Source organism: Crassostrea angulata, chromosome 9 (genome assembly GCF_025612915.1).
Source record: "Crassostrea angulata isolate pt1a10 chromosome 9, ASM2561291v2, whole genome shotgun sequence".
NCBI classification, from domain to species: Eukaryota; Metazoa; Mollusca; class Bivalvia; order Ostreida; family Ostreidae; genus Magallana; species Magallana angulata.
Window position 1 is genome coordinate 29,122,087 of NC_069119.1, and position 16,061 is coordinate 29,138,147.

Sequence of the window (16,061 nt, forward strand, 5' to 3'; positions counted from 1 at the left end):
GCATACAGATCAATTAATTTACTTGTCTAAACATGATTTTAAATGGAAGATTTCAAACGCACATTCATACCTTATAGAACAAAATGTGATGATGTGTTTTACCTATTTCAATTTTCAGCACAAATTTATAATTATAACGTGCGAGTACCCATTATTGCCGAGTACCCATTATTGCCGATTGAATAAAAACAAAGAAAAATCCGCCAATTTGTTGTTGTTTCTTAATTATGACGTAAGATACGTAAATTACGTCATTTTACGTAGACGTTAGGTGTTTGGAAAACAGAAAAGAATCAACTATTCAAAGAAACTCACCGGTAGAAAGGTATGTATATGAAATCACGTCCATTTGTAAACGTGCGATAGCACATCCCTCTGAAAGTTTGACAAAATATCCACTTTGATGACAGGATCAATACTGTTATGGTCAGAATTCACTTGATATTATCCGACTTGTAATGATACGAAGCAAAATTATCCAAGCTAAAGCCTCTATATTAACAAAATTCACTATCAATACCAAGCGTCTGCTCGCAAGTAAAACGCCATGTTTTTTGCAACCGGAAGCGGATCAAAGATCTTCTAACACGCACCTGCAGTCAACTAAAAGGGGCATTACTCGTAAATAAACCTTGCAAGAGTTGTTTCACTTGCTCAAATAGTCTAATAATTTATACATGCGCGGATCTAGAGGATGGTCGGAAGTGGAAAATGAAAAATTATTAAATTTACATAGGTTAATTATCGCAAATATGCCTCGGACCCCCCCCCCCCCCCATTAGGTATTTTTTGATTTATGGAATTTTAACCCCCCCCCCCCCACACTTTCAATTCGCCCCCCAGGGAAAAAATTCTTGATCCGCGCATGTTATTTTTTCTGATGTGTTTCAATGAAAAAGATTCGTTTATGGTTTTTGGCTTTTTTTATTTGTAAAGATGAGGAAAAGGAAATTATACAGTAGAATTTCCTTGGAAAATGCATTGGAAGACATGAGGAAGAACAAGTTGTCTGCGGAAAAAGCCTCCATAAAACATGGTGTACCTGTCCGTACCCTACGCTACAGATGTAAACAAAAACTTAAAGGGTTCCCTAACCGGTGTCTTACTCGCAACCAGGAAACGAGCTTGGTACAATATGTTAAATACTGTGCAGAAAGAGCCTTTCCTTTGACACGGAAAATGATAAAGGTACCCCCCCCCCCCCTTACACAAACACACACACAATAGCACCCTTTGTCAAGTTGTTTGTCCTTCTCAAACTATTAAATTTGTTAAAACTCTTGTTAAAATTTAGCAATTTCTTCTAGTGAAATTAAGAATGTTCTGAATACACTATGAGTTTACAAATAACTTATTACATATTATATCAAAGTACTAAAAGTACTGAGAGACGGAGGCATCATTGCGGAGGAGATTAATCTAATAATTCCAAGTATTGAAGTACCGATGGGAGTTGATTTCATCGATTGATATTTATCTTAAAATCAACGATATGTATTTTCGCATGCCAAGCAGTTTCTAATCCGTAACTGAATAATGCATATTTTCATAATATGAATTTTCATGTTGTAAGACAATTTTAAGACTTTTAGGAAAACATCATATGAATCATGCTGCGTAATATTTTAAGATAGAATGAATTCCATCAAACTATGTATCAGTAATATAAATATTTGTGGAAAATTATATGGATCCAAGCAATATTTAACTATAATAATATTTAATGCTTCAGAATGCATTACATCGAATTTATCGATTATGTCTTGTCAGCGGCGATGATCTGTGGTTAGGTCCAAACACAGTTTCACTTCCGGATTGCCAGAATAACCGCATAGTAGAGTTGATAAAAATCAACTCCCAAAAATAATAATGGTTTTTTCTTCTTCAAATTTTAAGGTATAGAAGGTTTAGAGTATCAATTAAGAGTTTGTAATACTAAATACTACGGGACAGAAATTACGTTGCTAACATATTCATGCTCTTTTATGGAATGTGCAAAAACAAAAACATATTTTGTTAGTTAATACTATACCTAATGATTCACAATATATACTAAAATTTATGATATATAATCAATAACAACTTTTGAACAGTGAATTTTTTTCATATGAAAAAGTCGTTCATGCTTAAATACATAGATCAAATATATTTCTAAGCGTTTCAAAAAGTTTGGAGATGAAATATATATATATAAGAGACGCTACAGCTCATTTTGCTCAAGAAGATGGGGGAATAAGATTGCACAAATACCAATTCGGTTTAGTAGTGAAATACTATTTTGAATTTATTTTTCCCCAACTAAATCTATTGAAATATATTATAATACAAGTTTGCAAAAGCAAAATTTCTAACTATAGTCAATTTTTAATATATCTAACCCAAAAAAAAATTGTCGGAAATTTTGGTGGTATTGAACCCGTAACGTAAAAACCCTAGATATATAAAGTTAGATTATGTCAGGTACTCTAACCACTGAGCCATTTCAGACACAACAAAGTGGGATTTTTAAATATTTGGCCACGAACTACCGGACTTGTATTATTTTTTCAAAAAGTTCAATTGTTGGGAAACAAAATGATATTTTTAATGTATAGTGGGTCATCTCTCCACGTTTTTGTTGATTGAAATCGGTTTGTTTTCCAATAGACCTTAATTAGACTATGAGAAAAATATGGAGCACAGACCCACTCCATAAAAGAAAATGCCCTGAAGTTCTTTAAAAAATGACAGTATTTGCAGATTTTGATACGTGTACGTCTGTTTGATTCAACATATTCCAAGTATTGAACATACTTATAGGTTAAAAATCAATGATTCGTTAAATATATATTGTTTTAGATGATTTAAAAAAAAAAAAAACATAAGATTTTCGATATCTTAATTTTTCAGTAAACCTGTCCGACCATGTATGGGCATTTTACGCGCCTTATCCGCCCATCTTCTTTGCTAAAAATTACCGATGGTTTAATCATTTCAGGTGGTCCAAAAAGTAGATAATGCTAGCTCCGCCTTTTGATCAACAGCTTAGCGCATCAACTGTAAACATTTCATCGTGACTTTCTGCAAGGGACAAAAATATTACGAATTTATACATATTTTACTTGTGGTGTAAACAAAATTTTAGAGATATCAATTTAGAATTTCGGGAAAATATTTAACACGCAATTGCGAGCTTTTTTTTTTGCTGTAAAAAGATTCAATCTTTCAGTATATGCAGGACTTCTATTCTTTTATCTAACTATGTTTAAAAAGGGAAATATCCAAGATGAAGAAATTCGCTGTAATATCGCTTTAAAGCTAAATTTAAAATAGTATACAGCGATAGATCTTGTAATACCCCGTACTTCACTTTTAAAAGAAAATATGTACATTCTTTCAAATGTTTTTACACTTTTTCACGCGAAATTCTCTTATCAGCTTGCAAAAACACACTGACTTCCCAACTTACTTTGAAATCGACAGCGCTGACCAGACAATGTAGGATTAATGAAGCACGTGGCCTGGGTACTCTACCTATGCACACACTGAATGTGTGGGTTGTTTTTTTGTTTGTTTGTTTTTTTTGCGTTAAAGGGTGTAATCTGGATGTTTAATTTATTTGTTTCACTACCTTTATAGTAGGATTAGTATGCATGCAAAGTAAAACTAAACTAAAATGTGCTATGCTACGATCACGGTTGTCTGTACTAAATTTGGGGATTACTAAAGTCCACATAGCAGTGGTTCAACTTGCTTAATAATAATTCTATTGGATCGATGCCGGGGGCGGGAGTGTAGTTATATCTCCGCTGGAGATTAATTGATAATGCGCAAGTAATATACGATACAGACTAAGAACCACGCCGTGTTTATCCATTGAATCTCATAATTATTCAATGTTTCGGTCAACACAAGATGGTTCTTGAGGAATCCTCATTATTTGACGTCACGGACAGGAAGCTGTATAATAAGTATAAATAGCCACTAGACGATTACACACCATTGCTATTTTTTAACTCATGCATATTCATATTTACTTGGAATTTGACGTATGGACTAAAATTTTCGAGAGAAATTATGTTTATTGATCGCAATATGTATAGTTCTATTTATTGTGATTGTAAATAAGATATATATTTCATTAATGATATTGAAATATGAATCCCAAACGAATATTGCAATTTTTGCCACTAGGTGGTGTCTGTCAAATCCACTATCGACGTCACATGTGAGCTGACCGGTAGCAATAGAGGAGGCTCATAGAGCCTCCGTCTAAAAATCTATTTTACCCCAAAAATGGTTGATATTTTTGTAGTGCTTTCTACAACATGTCAAGAAGGGCAAACATTTTTACATGGGTTAAAAATATTATAAAAGTTTTATAATTTACGAAAAAAAAGTATCAATGAATAACAACTTTTTGTTTACATCAAAATGATTTGCCAATCAACATAAATACCAAAAAAATCTTAAGAAGTCAAATTCACATCTATAATTATCTCATAATACAACAGGCTTTTGCAAGAGAAATGATCATCAAGGAACAAAGTCAAGATAATGAATTAACAGTCAATGTTAATTATGGTCCATCCAATAAATGGTTCAGAGGGTTCATGAAGAGACACCCAGAATTAAGAATAAGGACGCCCGATTCAATCGACCGGGGTCGATATGGTATGGCCAACACAACAGTTATCAACAATCATTTCCAACTGCTGGAAAAATGCTTGAAAGATATGGGTTAGTATAAAGATAGTAATGCAATACTAGTGTTAGTTGCTAATGAATGGTAGTTAGCTCTCTGCTAACTAATCAAAGGATAACAAATATTAAAAAATAAAAAAATAATAAATTATGAAACACAATATATCAAAAGTGTACTGCCTGTATGCTATTGAATGGAAAATTAAGCTAAACAAAAGAAAAGAGAACAGTCTACGTGCAGTAATAACACAATTAAAGAAAGTAAAAAATATATGTAAAATCAAAATTTCCCAATTGATTTAAATATTATGTACCACCAGAATGTACAAATGTTGTTAAAAAAAATTTTCTTAGGGATAATGGACAAACCTGATAGCATATACAATGTGGACGAGACTGGGTTTAGCAAAAGGGACAAACGAGAGAAGGTTCTAACAGAGAGGTCAAGGAAACATACTTATGCAAGAAGTGTTTCATCAACCTGCCACATCACAGCAAATATCTGTGTATCCGGTATATAATTAATACATGTACTTTAATTAAAAATGATAAGAAGGACGCGGTGGATGGTAAATACATACACAAACAAAATTGAAATGTTTACATTGACAGGTGTTCCTAGAGATTGGTTGTTTGGTACCTCACCAAACGGCTACATGGACGGCGAACTGTTCTACAAATGGTTTGAATCAGTGTTCTTACCAAATGTTCATAAACGACCTGCCTTACTGGTCCTTGACAACCACGAGAGTCATCTCACTCTCAAACTACTACAGCGGGCAAAGTCAGAAAATGTGGAGCTGTACGGGTTACCTCCACACACAACACATGTAACCCAGCCTTTGGATGTGGCCCTTTTCAAACCCCTTAAATCCAAATTTTCTGACATTGCTGTCAATTTGGGGTATGCCAGGAAAGATCTGATGATTGGCAAGGCAAAGTAAGGCCATGTTCTTCATGACTACCTATATCAACAATATAATACCTCTGTAGTTAATTTAATTTCATAAAGCTCCATATAAACTATTTAATTAAAATAAATCATCAGTAACTTTCAATTCGCTGAGAATACAATATATTGCACCTACTGGTACATATTTGAATAACATATAGCACAGCATTCGATTACAATTTTCATTTCATTTAATTAGATTTGCACCAGTGTTGTCATCCGCCATTGATCAGTGCTTCAGTCCACACCATATCAAGGAGGCCTTCAGAAAGACTGGCATTTTCCCTTTTAATCCCAAGGTGATTGACCAGAACCAACTCACCCTGCTGAACCCAAACAGCATCTTCTAAAAGAAGTAACTCCTGGTAATTGAAAATCATAAATCAAAATGAAACATGTTTATACCACACTACACAAAAAGAGTCAAAAGACAGCTTAAATCATCAAATTACTTTTTCAACCAACAGTTTTCTATGAAGTAAGTTTAAATTGTTCATACCATTATTAATCTCTTTTCTTTTTAAAGACAATCCACCTGAAAAACAGGACATTCTTTGCCATGCCTGTGGTCATTTTATTGGGCAAAATCCTTTGGTTAAGCAGGGTCTGATTCCTGAAAACCTCTCAGAGATATTTCTCCCCATCTTTCTGCCAACTTCTGATAAAAAAAGGCGAATCATAACAACATCTAGAGTTTTAACGGGTAAATGATATTCAAAAAATACAAAAAGATGTGATAATTTTCATAAACCAAAGAAAGAAAGAAAGAAAGAGAGAGAGAGAGAGAGAGAGAGAGAGAGAGATCAAGTCTAAAATGATAACAATTGTCTATTCAATATCTTATAAAATATATTCATTTTTTTTAAATTTTAACCATCAAATAATGAATGTTATCCTATCCAAATGTCATGTAATATAGGACATGAGATAATAACTCAGCTAGAACAAAAAGAAGCAGATGAGGAGGACAAGAAGAAGAAAAAGGAGGAAAGGAGGGAAATGGCTGAGAGGAAGAGGAAAGAGGCTGAGAGGAAGAGGAAAGAGGCCGAGAGGAAGAGGGAAGAGGCTGAAAGGAAGAGAAAAGATGCTGAAAGGAAGAAGAAGACAATTAAGGAGAAGAAAGAAGAGAAAAGCGTAAAACAAAGCAGAAAAAGAAAATCAACGGTATTTAAGCCACTAACCAGTATTTGTTAAAACAATAAAAAATACCAGGGTTAAAATAATTGGCTGTCATATTAATAAGATTTGATTTCAATGCTTTACAATTTTATCATACTTTCCATTGTAGGAGGATGAGGAATACTTACCAGTCTTAGAGAGGCCCAAGCGAAGGACAATAAAACCAAAGGTAAATACCCAGAGTCTGTCAAACATCATTCTGCCTTCATTTAGTAAACAACTAACCTGTCAACTCACACAAAACCTACAAACATATACACATAGATTAATCAGTCTGATGATTGGTTAATGCAACAGTTCACGACAATGTCGCAAAAATTGGGTGTCTATCTCTAGGTATAACTTTAATCTACTAACCCGCAGGTCCGAAATTCGAATATAGCAGTAAAAGTAAATTTTTCATGCAATTTACAACTGATATCGTCTCTTTACTTGCCTCTGATAGTCTTAGCACCAGCACCGTAAACTGAAGTGGTTCAGTTTTGTTTATATGTAAAAATGTAGACTATCAATCGCAATGTAAATTTAACACACTTTATTTTTCGAGTTTGGTAGTGTGTTCTGGAGAAAGTCTGAGGCAAGTAAAGAGACAATACCAGTGGTAAATTGCATAAATCTGACTTGTAATACAAACTTTTCCAGACTGTGTGGAGGACCCATAATGGGAGTGGTGCCCTAACTGACTAGGGGGGAGGGGGGCAAAAAAAAAATTTAAATAAAAAAAATTTACCATAATTCTAAATCATTATTTTTAGAAGTTCGCTGACCAGCTTGTAGAAGATCCTGAAGTCACCTTTGATGAAACGCCAGACACTACATTGTGCTTCTTCTGCTCTAGTCACGAGGCCCCATCAACCAGCACATCAGATCGAGTTGTCGATGGCTGGTTTTCATGTGACATTTGCGACAATTGGTATCCTTGCGTATGCCAAGGCTTTACAAATGATGAGGACTTTGTTGTCATTCCTCCAGTATGCCAGAGCTGCGCTCGTTGGGAGGAATAGCGTTTTCATGCCACCACGACCAACTCCACATGTTCGATAAAAACTCAGTGCGCATGCGATGTTTGCATCATTGAAAAAATTAATTCAAATTTTAATCTTATTTTGTTTCTGATTAAATATAATTTTTCTCAGAAACTTACATCGGTCTTATTTTGTCATTTTTCTCACATAATTTAGATAATATGTCGATTAATTAGTGAATAATGATGAAAAGATATAAGCGGCAATAATGGGTACTCGACTTTCTGTTTATCAAAGGTCATGGACATGGTTTATTTTTAGTCAGAAGTAAGTCGATATCGAATAGAATGAAATAAAAAACACCATATAAGTTGTATGAATGAACATTGCAGAGATCTGCATAGAAAATTTTACATGAAAGTTAATATGAAGAGAATAATTTTTAAAGAATGTGTATCGTTCGGCAATAATGGGTACTCGCACGTTAACTGTTTGTTTAAATTACATTTGATTTAAAAAAAAATATTTTTTATGTTTCTAAAGATCATTTTTAATTTGTTTAAGGTAGCTCGCGGGTTTACTGCTTGTGAAAAAACCTACCATGACAATTTGTCCCCGTGATCGATAGGTTTCAGAGTTTTGTTTCTAAAATTTATTTGAGATTCGTCTACGTGGTAATAATGTTATCGTGATCAAAACACAGCTGCGCTGATAAAATCATGCAACGCCATTTTAATGAAATATATAGTAAAATGTTAATCTTAATAAAAAAAACCTCACTCCAAAACTATGCTCCAAACTTTGACATTATCTGGACGAACTTAATTTAACTCAACACAATAGCAAAAAAGATAATTTTGAACCATTTCAGAAAAAATAATAAATATGTCTTCTCGGCCAATTTTTCGCAAAAGAACTTCAAATATTTAAAAAGATTTTACAATAACCTATATTTTCATCACGACGTTAGCCCGAGACCAAAAAAAAAAAACGCTGGTTTACAAGACTAGCTGATTAACACATAATTATAAGAACATGCACATCTAATTAACATTATTATGAAAGTCTTTTGAATGCAAAAATGCAATTAATGTAAGGTTGTGAAAAGAAGAAACATGGCTACTTTTCTTTTCATGAAACTCAATGAGTTAATCACTCAATGCAAAAATATAACCATACAACTATTGACATATTAATAAGTTTATAATCATATATGATAAATTTTTTTTTGATAGTTAGACCGGTATTTGAAAATACAAAATGTATAATTTTAAACAAGCGAAGTTAATGCATACGGTTCAATTTATATACAATGTACGTGCCTAAACATGATTTTAGATGAAGGAGTTCCAACGCACACTAATACCTAAATGCGACAATATATGTCACGTCTTTAAAATTTTAGCACTTGATAATCATAAATGTTCGTATAAACTGCAATTTAGCTTTCTGAAATTTTTCATTTTATGTCTGAAGATCCTTTGTTATCTTTAAAAAGTATTTGAATTTGCTATGACGAACAACTATTTACGTCGAATCGTATTGTTGTGTCAGCAAACCTGCGGGCTACGTTAAGGTTTACTTTGTGGTCGCGCCGACCAAAGAGTACGGGAAATGTTAACTATGACATCACACAAAACAACACGTCGTTAAACATTCTAACAAATAAAATGATTTCCAATTGTTATGGGTGCGAAAACATTAAACAACATATTAGAAATTACCTATGCATGCAACTTTGTAGTCAAATAAGTCGAACAACGATACATACACATGTATAAACAACTGACTGATCGCGGTGCACTTGTCGATGTGACGTCATACTGTAAATTTTGACGCATATTTTGTGTAGATAGGGGCGGATCAATCATTTTTTAACACGGAAAAATGCATTTTATAAATGAACAGAAGACAATCTTAAAACAATTATCATACCAACAAATCCTGTTGATTATGCCTGTTTAGATTCGGCATGTGATTATTTTTAGAGCGTGCATTATTTCTTTTCTAGAGTGTTTACTGTACGTTCGATGTGTTTGACATCGGGAAGCCTATATCTAATTTCCATTTTTACATGGGCATATAATAAACAGATCATTACGATCTTTTGGATATAAATCGATTTTTAAAAAAGTACTGCTGCCTCGATGAAATCTATTGAATGAATTAATAAATACGTAAAATATTAAGGAAAAGTTATATAAATTCTTACCGGAGCTCATTTTTTGATATTTGTTCTAATAGAAGATGGACTTTATAAAAAGCAACAGCACTTTTCAGGATCTACCAGAAAAGTAGAATTTAATTAAGAAATAAAGTTCTTGTTTTCGTGAATGTTGCAGAATAAGCTCCGAGGTCGAGGAACGCTGTTTTGAAATATAAAAGCCGAGGCGTTAGCCGAGTCTTTATATTTCAAAACAACATTTTTAGACCGAGGAGATTATCCTGCAACATTCACGAAAACAAGAACGTTATTTCTATTCTACTAACAGCCTAGTGTTTCTACAGATCGTTTCTCTTATAGAGAGACGATCTAGGTCATTTTGACGACTGTTCCGTGTAACCCCAACTGTTTTGCTAGTAATGTTCACATATGTGTATCGATTAAAGAAATCGCATGCAGACGACATACTTTTTCTTTGGATCTTCTTCACTTATTTATGAAATATCTTTGAATCATATTCTGGATCTTTTAAGGACAATTTAATATGATTATTACTACTACACGTTATATATTTTATGTAAAAACACGCAGTGAAAATGTGCTAGGGAGGTCCTAGGAACAGCCGCATTGATCTCCTAAAAATAAACATTTGAGGCAATACACATCGTTTTGATCATGACTGGAACTAACACCTGAAATTGACATGGTTTTAAAACTGTTTATGGTTTGAAGTTGTACTTTCATGTTCAGTGCGAGACAAATAGGTATTTCTGATCTAATATTTTACTGATGACGTTCGTGGTATATTGGAGAATAATGTCCGCGGCATCTCTTTGATCTCGGCAACAACTGTAGTAGAATTATCATTTAAGGTAGTCCATCCATAACTAAGGCAAGTTGAACAATTTTGATTGATCTATACCACGTCAAATACATTGTATTATTTTAAAGTTATTATTTGGCTGACACAAACCAAACTTGGGAGTATGTATGTAGTCAATTAAATGAACTTTTTGCACTTAAAACTTTTTTAAAGAGTTGTCTGTTCATTTGGACATTTTTAAAAAATCATATTCTGAAAATATGTATTGTTAATTATGAATTATTTAAGCATATTCGAAGAAAGGGAAAGCTATTGCAACATTTTACCAAGAAAAGTGTGAGAAAATTACTTTGGTTGTTGGAAAAACTATATAGACTGGATTAAGATTTTAAAAATAATTTCAAAGCATAAATTCTACAATGTGGACACAAATCAGAACGAATCAGTATAGAAAGAGCTGGTAGACAGGGTGATATCATTGCCCCATATTTCTTCCTGCTTTGTGCAGAAATGTAATATTTTCTACTAAAACAAAACAATAATAACAGAGCTGTTTTTGTTAATGATGAAGAACATCAGCTTTCACAATTTGCGGACGATAGTTTGTTAACTTTTGACGGCTAACAAAATTCTCCTTCTTCCTTTTTTTGTTGCTCTTGATAACTTAGATAAGTTTTTCATAATGTTCTGGTTTAAAAGGTAAATTGCTCAAAATCTAAAATGATTTGCATTGGCTCTAATAAAGTCTCAAAACAGGTCTACCTTTGCATTAGATGGAAACGAGACTGGGGTTAAACAAATTTTATTTTGCTTGAGATTCATCTTTCAGTAAAATTAGAAAACATTACAAAATTGAATTATGATTATTGTGTCGTAAATCAAATTACTGATTCAACAATGGAAAACAAACGAATACTCACACCAATTGGCCGGGATACAGTAAAATTAATTGTTAAAACTCTCATTTTACCGACATTGAATCATTTATTTTTCTTCTCTCACCAAAATGTGAAATAATGTTTTTTAGGCTCATTTTGTATGAAAATCAACATGTGATAAAGTAAAAAAGTATTTCTTAGTTGCATAACTAGGGGCTAAAAAATGGTTTTTGTGTTTGTTTTGCTAAATTTTGGCTTGCATATATACATAACAATATTATCAATATTGGTTTAGGTGAGACAACATTATATTGGAACAACAAAGTAACAAACTTACTTTTTTTTAAAAAGTAGTATATATTTTAAGAATAAAATATTACATTGAAAGCTATGGAGCAATAAGCAAATCAATATTGTCAATAGCTGATAACCTATTGTCTCTTCGAAAAAATATTTCTGAACAAAATTAGTAGTAAAATATTTTTTCGATATCAAGAGCAGTTATCGTTTATCCCAAATTTTTAAAATATACTTTTCACTTACTGATGTAAATGTGTGCACATGTATGAATTGACGGTAAAAGGAAAAAGATATTAATGTACTGCATGTATGCTAGAAAAAAAAAATGTAATCAAGTATTATCCTATCAACAAATTTACAAATGTTTTTTTCAATGAACCGAAAGATAAATATCCGATATGTTTAATAAAACACTGTGTATGTACATTTGATCTACCGTATATACTCGCTTATAAGTCGGTATTTTGGGAGTAGAAATTTGAATAAAAAGTAGGGGTCCGACTTATAGGCGTGACATACAATCAGATAATTTTTCCACTGAGTAAAACTTCGTTTTTGGGTGCCATTTTGCTTCCAACTTTTGACTTGCGATCCCTATACTTGACATTTTTATTTTTTAATTACTAAAAAGAAAAACACTTAATAAATACATTGAAAGTTTCAACTGTATTTCTTAAAATATGAACAAGGTGTATTTAATAGTATTTTTTATTTAAACAGGCAATTATTTACGCCTGAGGTGATAATAGCTGTAGGTATAACTGTACTTAAAACAACACAAGCTAACACTGAGTTTAGGAGGCTAATCACCAACCCTAATCAGTCAATAGGGGATAAAATCACTGTCATTTTATTTCCAGTAGCATTTAAAATAGTTTTTGAGCTATAATCTAGTTGTAATGAGTGTTTAAAAAATATAATGGCGTCCAAAATCGTAAGTTACAAACTTCAAGAAAGATAACTCTGTTTACAGAAAACTATTAAAAAACATGGCGTCTAAAAGCGATCTAGTGGGATTACAAAACAGCAATTTCTGTTTTATACTTAAAGAATTAAACACAAGAATAATTGCTGGTCTGTTAAAAAGAAAATAAAGATCGTTTTATATTTATTCATAATAAATTACACATGAGGTGATAATAGCTATATTGGTGGCTGTAGGTGGCATGTCACCTAAAACAACACAAGCTAACACACCACTTTTAAAAGGGGCTATACCATCTTAATCAGTCAACAGGGGATCAAAATCACTATCATTTTATTTTCAATAGTATTTTAAATATTTTTATAGCTTACACCAAGTTTTCATCAATGTATCAATAAAAAAAAATGGCGTCCAAAATCGAAAGTTATTCATCCACGATAGATGTCTTAACTGAACACAACACTTTTAAAATGCATTGCATCTAGAACTGATAACAGAGGGGTCAAACACCAATATTTTTTTATCTAGAATATAGTCATGCTTGATAAAATGTGCTTATTTGATTGGCAATCTGTAGACTGATTATCCAGAAAAAATTACCCGACTTATAAGAGGGTCAATGGCAAAATCTTGAAAATAAACTTGAAAAACGGCAACCGACTTCTAGGCGAACAATACTTATAGGCGAGTATATACGGTAAGAATGATAACTGCTAATTTCATAAAACAATTACATGTAATTTCGGAATTGAGTTATTTTTATGTACAAAAACGATGTAACATGAATGAGTGACGCTCCAAAAACGATATAAGATGATTGAAGTATGCGCCAAAAATATGAATAAGATACGAAAACCGAAATGTGTGAAATGACTTCCGGTTAATCCTACATGTGTTATTTCCAACATGAGTACTACTGTAAGTACGGAAGCGTATTAGTGCCACATATACACTTCACATTTTTTTTATTATCTACACATTAAAGTGTAAATTTTACACTTTAATCTGTAAATTTTACACTTTAATCTGTAAAAATCACACTTTAAAGTGTAAAATTCACAGTTTAATCTGTAAATTTTACACTTTAATCTGTAAAATTCACACTTTAATCTGTAAAATTCACACTTTAAAGTGTAAAATTCACACTTTAATCTGTAAAATTCACACTTTAATCTGTAAATTGTACACTTTAATCTGTAAATTTTAAACTTTAATCTGTAAAATTCCCACTTTATAGTGTGAATTTTACAGATTAAAGTTTAAAATTTAATCTGTAAAATTCACACTTTAAAGTGTAAAATTTACACTTTAATCTGTAAATTTTACACTTTGATCCGTAAATTTTACACTTTAATCTGTAAAATTCACACTTTAAAGTGTAAAATTCACACTTTAAGGTGTAAAATTCACACTTTAATTTGTAAAATTTACACTTTTAAGTGTAAATTTTACACTTTAATCTTTAAATTTCACACTTTAATCTGTAAAGTCTACACATATATCTGTAAAAATCACACATTAATCTGTAAAATACTAAGTCAACACCACATGGCTGTTTTAATTAAATGTCCTACATTTCTCTTAATTTGCTTTAATAATAACATTGCAATCGAGAAATCAGTTCTCATTAACAGTGTTCAATTTTTCAAAAACTGAAACGGTTATAGTTAAATTCTTTTAGACAAAATGTATCAATGTCACATGGCCAAAAAATGTTCAACGCTAAGGGCTTTTTATAATGCAAGCCGTTTCTCTCGTCTCTTTCAATCAGATTAAACTTTTCACAAAAACTGAAAAAAGTGATAATTTAATGGACTAAAAACAAGCGATCACCACTAATTTATCTGACGGCCATCCGGTCACCACATAATTATATGGTGGCCGCAACATAAATTGTAGAATTATCTGTATCAATGTTTTGGGGTTTTGACTTTTTGATCACTTTTATGCAAATACACAGTCTTCAAGCCTGCTAAATGTATACAAGACTTTTTTACTAGTTTAAAGCATCAATTTTATTCATTTTTATACAGTACAATTTTATTTAATCAGGTTTTTGTAGTACGTACACAACTCAAAGTACTGAACGTACTTATGCTAAATCGAGGTATAGACAGTATGATACATAATGTATATTCTTTGAATGATCAGTAATTCAACACTATTTGTTATTTTTATTGTAAAATCATCATAAAAAAGTGTGAAAAAAAGCCGAGGAATAAAACGACTTATATCTATTTGAAAAATCCACGTTTTTTTTTTAAATATCACTGTGTAATGATGTCACTGTATTTAAGACAAAGTTTGAAATATTTACTAATTAAAATATTTCAGTACATAATGCTTCGATCAAACCATCAGAAATGATAAATACTCTCAAATGTATGTGTATATATGAGCCACATTTATAGGATAGTGGGTAAAGTTAACACTTTTAAGTGTAAAATTTACAGATTAAAAGGTATATTTAACACTTTAAAGTGTGAATTTTACAGATTAAAATGTAAAATTTACAGATTAAAGTGTGAATTTTACACTTTAAAGATTAAAGTGTGAATTTTACAGATTAAAGTGTAAAATTTACAGATTGAAGTGTGAATTTTACAGATTAAAGTGTGAATTTTACAGATTAGAGTGTAAATCTTACAGATTAAAGTGTGACTTTTACAGATTAAAGTGTAAAATTTACAGATTAAAGTGTAAAATTTACAGATTAAAGTCTAAATTTTACACTATAAAGTTTGAATTTTACACTTTAAAGTGTGAATTTTACACTTTAAAGTGTGAATTTTACAGATTAAAGTTTAAATTTTACAGATTAAAGTGTGAATTTTACAGATTAAAGTGTAAATTTTACAGATTAAAGTGTGAATTTTACAGATTAAAGTGTAAAATTCACAGATTAAAGTAAAATTTACAGATAAAAGTGTGAATTTTACAGATTAAAGTGTGAATTTTACATTTTCAAGTGTAGAAAATATAAAAATGTGAAGTGTATATGTGGCACTAATACGCTTCCGTATGTGAGCGTATCAAGTGATATTTGGTATGTTAGCTTTACGTACACTTATACTATAGACATATTTTGTGTGATTTGTAATGCTAGCTCTATAGATAATAAAAACCAACTAAAATAACTAAACTAAAAACATCTCATCAAAGTTAAAACTCGTTTATGCGTAATAGAAGAAT

The 16,061-nt window shown here is 31.6% G+C and overlaps 1 protein-coding gene and 2 long non-coding RNA genes across 3 annotated transcripts; 2 read left to right on the forward strand and 1 right to left on the reverse strand.

Annotated features, from left to right (window-relative positions):
- Window positions 1-910: 910 nt before the first annotated feature.
- Window positions 911-5,204, forward strand: LOC128162254 (uncharacterized). The gene is made up of 3 exons (XM_052825421.1): window positions 911-1,188; window positions 4,494-4,719; window positions 5,038-5,204. Exons 1-3 carry the CDS (start codon window positions 937-939, stop codon window positions 5,202-5,204), a joined length of 645 nt encoding a protein of 214 aa, XP_052681381.1. The 5' UTR covers window positions 911-936.
- Window positions 5,205-5,262: 58 nt separating this feature from the next.
- Window positions 5,263-6,727, forward strand: LOC128163575 (uncharacterized). The gene is made up of 4 exons (XR_008240822.1): window positions 5,263-5,623; window positions 5,835-6,000; window positions 6,162-6,338; window positions 6,555-6,727. It is a non-coding gene; the product is annotated as an uncharacterized LOC128163575 (long non-coding RNA).
- LOC128163574 (uncharacterized) lies at window positions 5,957-7,832 on the reverse strand. Its single transcript, XR_008240821.1, has 4 exons — window positions 7,545-7,832; window positions 6,943-7,058; window positions 6,135-6,293; window positions 5,957-5,997 (listed from the first exon to the last, which is right to left on the reverse strand). It is a non-coding gene; the product is annotated as an uncharacterized LOC128163574 (long non-coding RNA).
- Between the last annotated feature and the right edge of the window lie 8,229 nt (window positions 7,833-16,061).

What these genes read in the sequence shown, in the direction of transcription:
- LOC128162254 (XM_052825421.1), top strand. Translation starts at nt 937, where the DNA reads ATGAGGAAAAGGAAATTATACAGTAGAATTTCCTTGGAAAATGCATTG. An exon ending in TGACACGGAAAATGATAAAG is followed by an intron (nt 1,189 to 4,493) that starts GTACCCCCCCCC and finishes ATAATACAACAG; the next exon opens with GCTTTTGCAAGAGAAATGAT. An exon ending in AAAATGCTTGAAAGATATGG is followed by an intron (nt 4,720 to 5,037) that starts GTTAGTATAAAG and finishes AAATTTTCTTAG; the next exon opens with GGATAATGGACAAACCTGAT.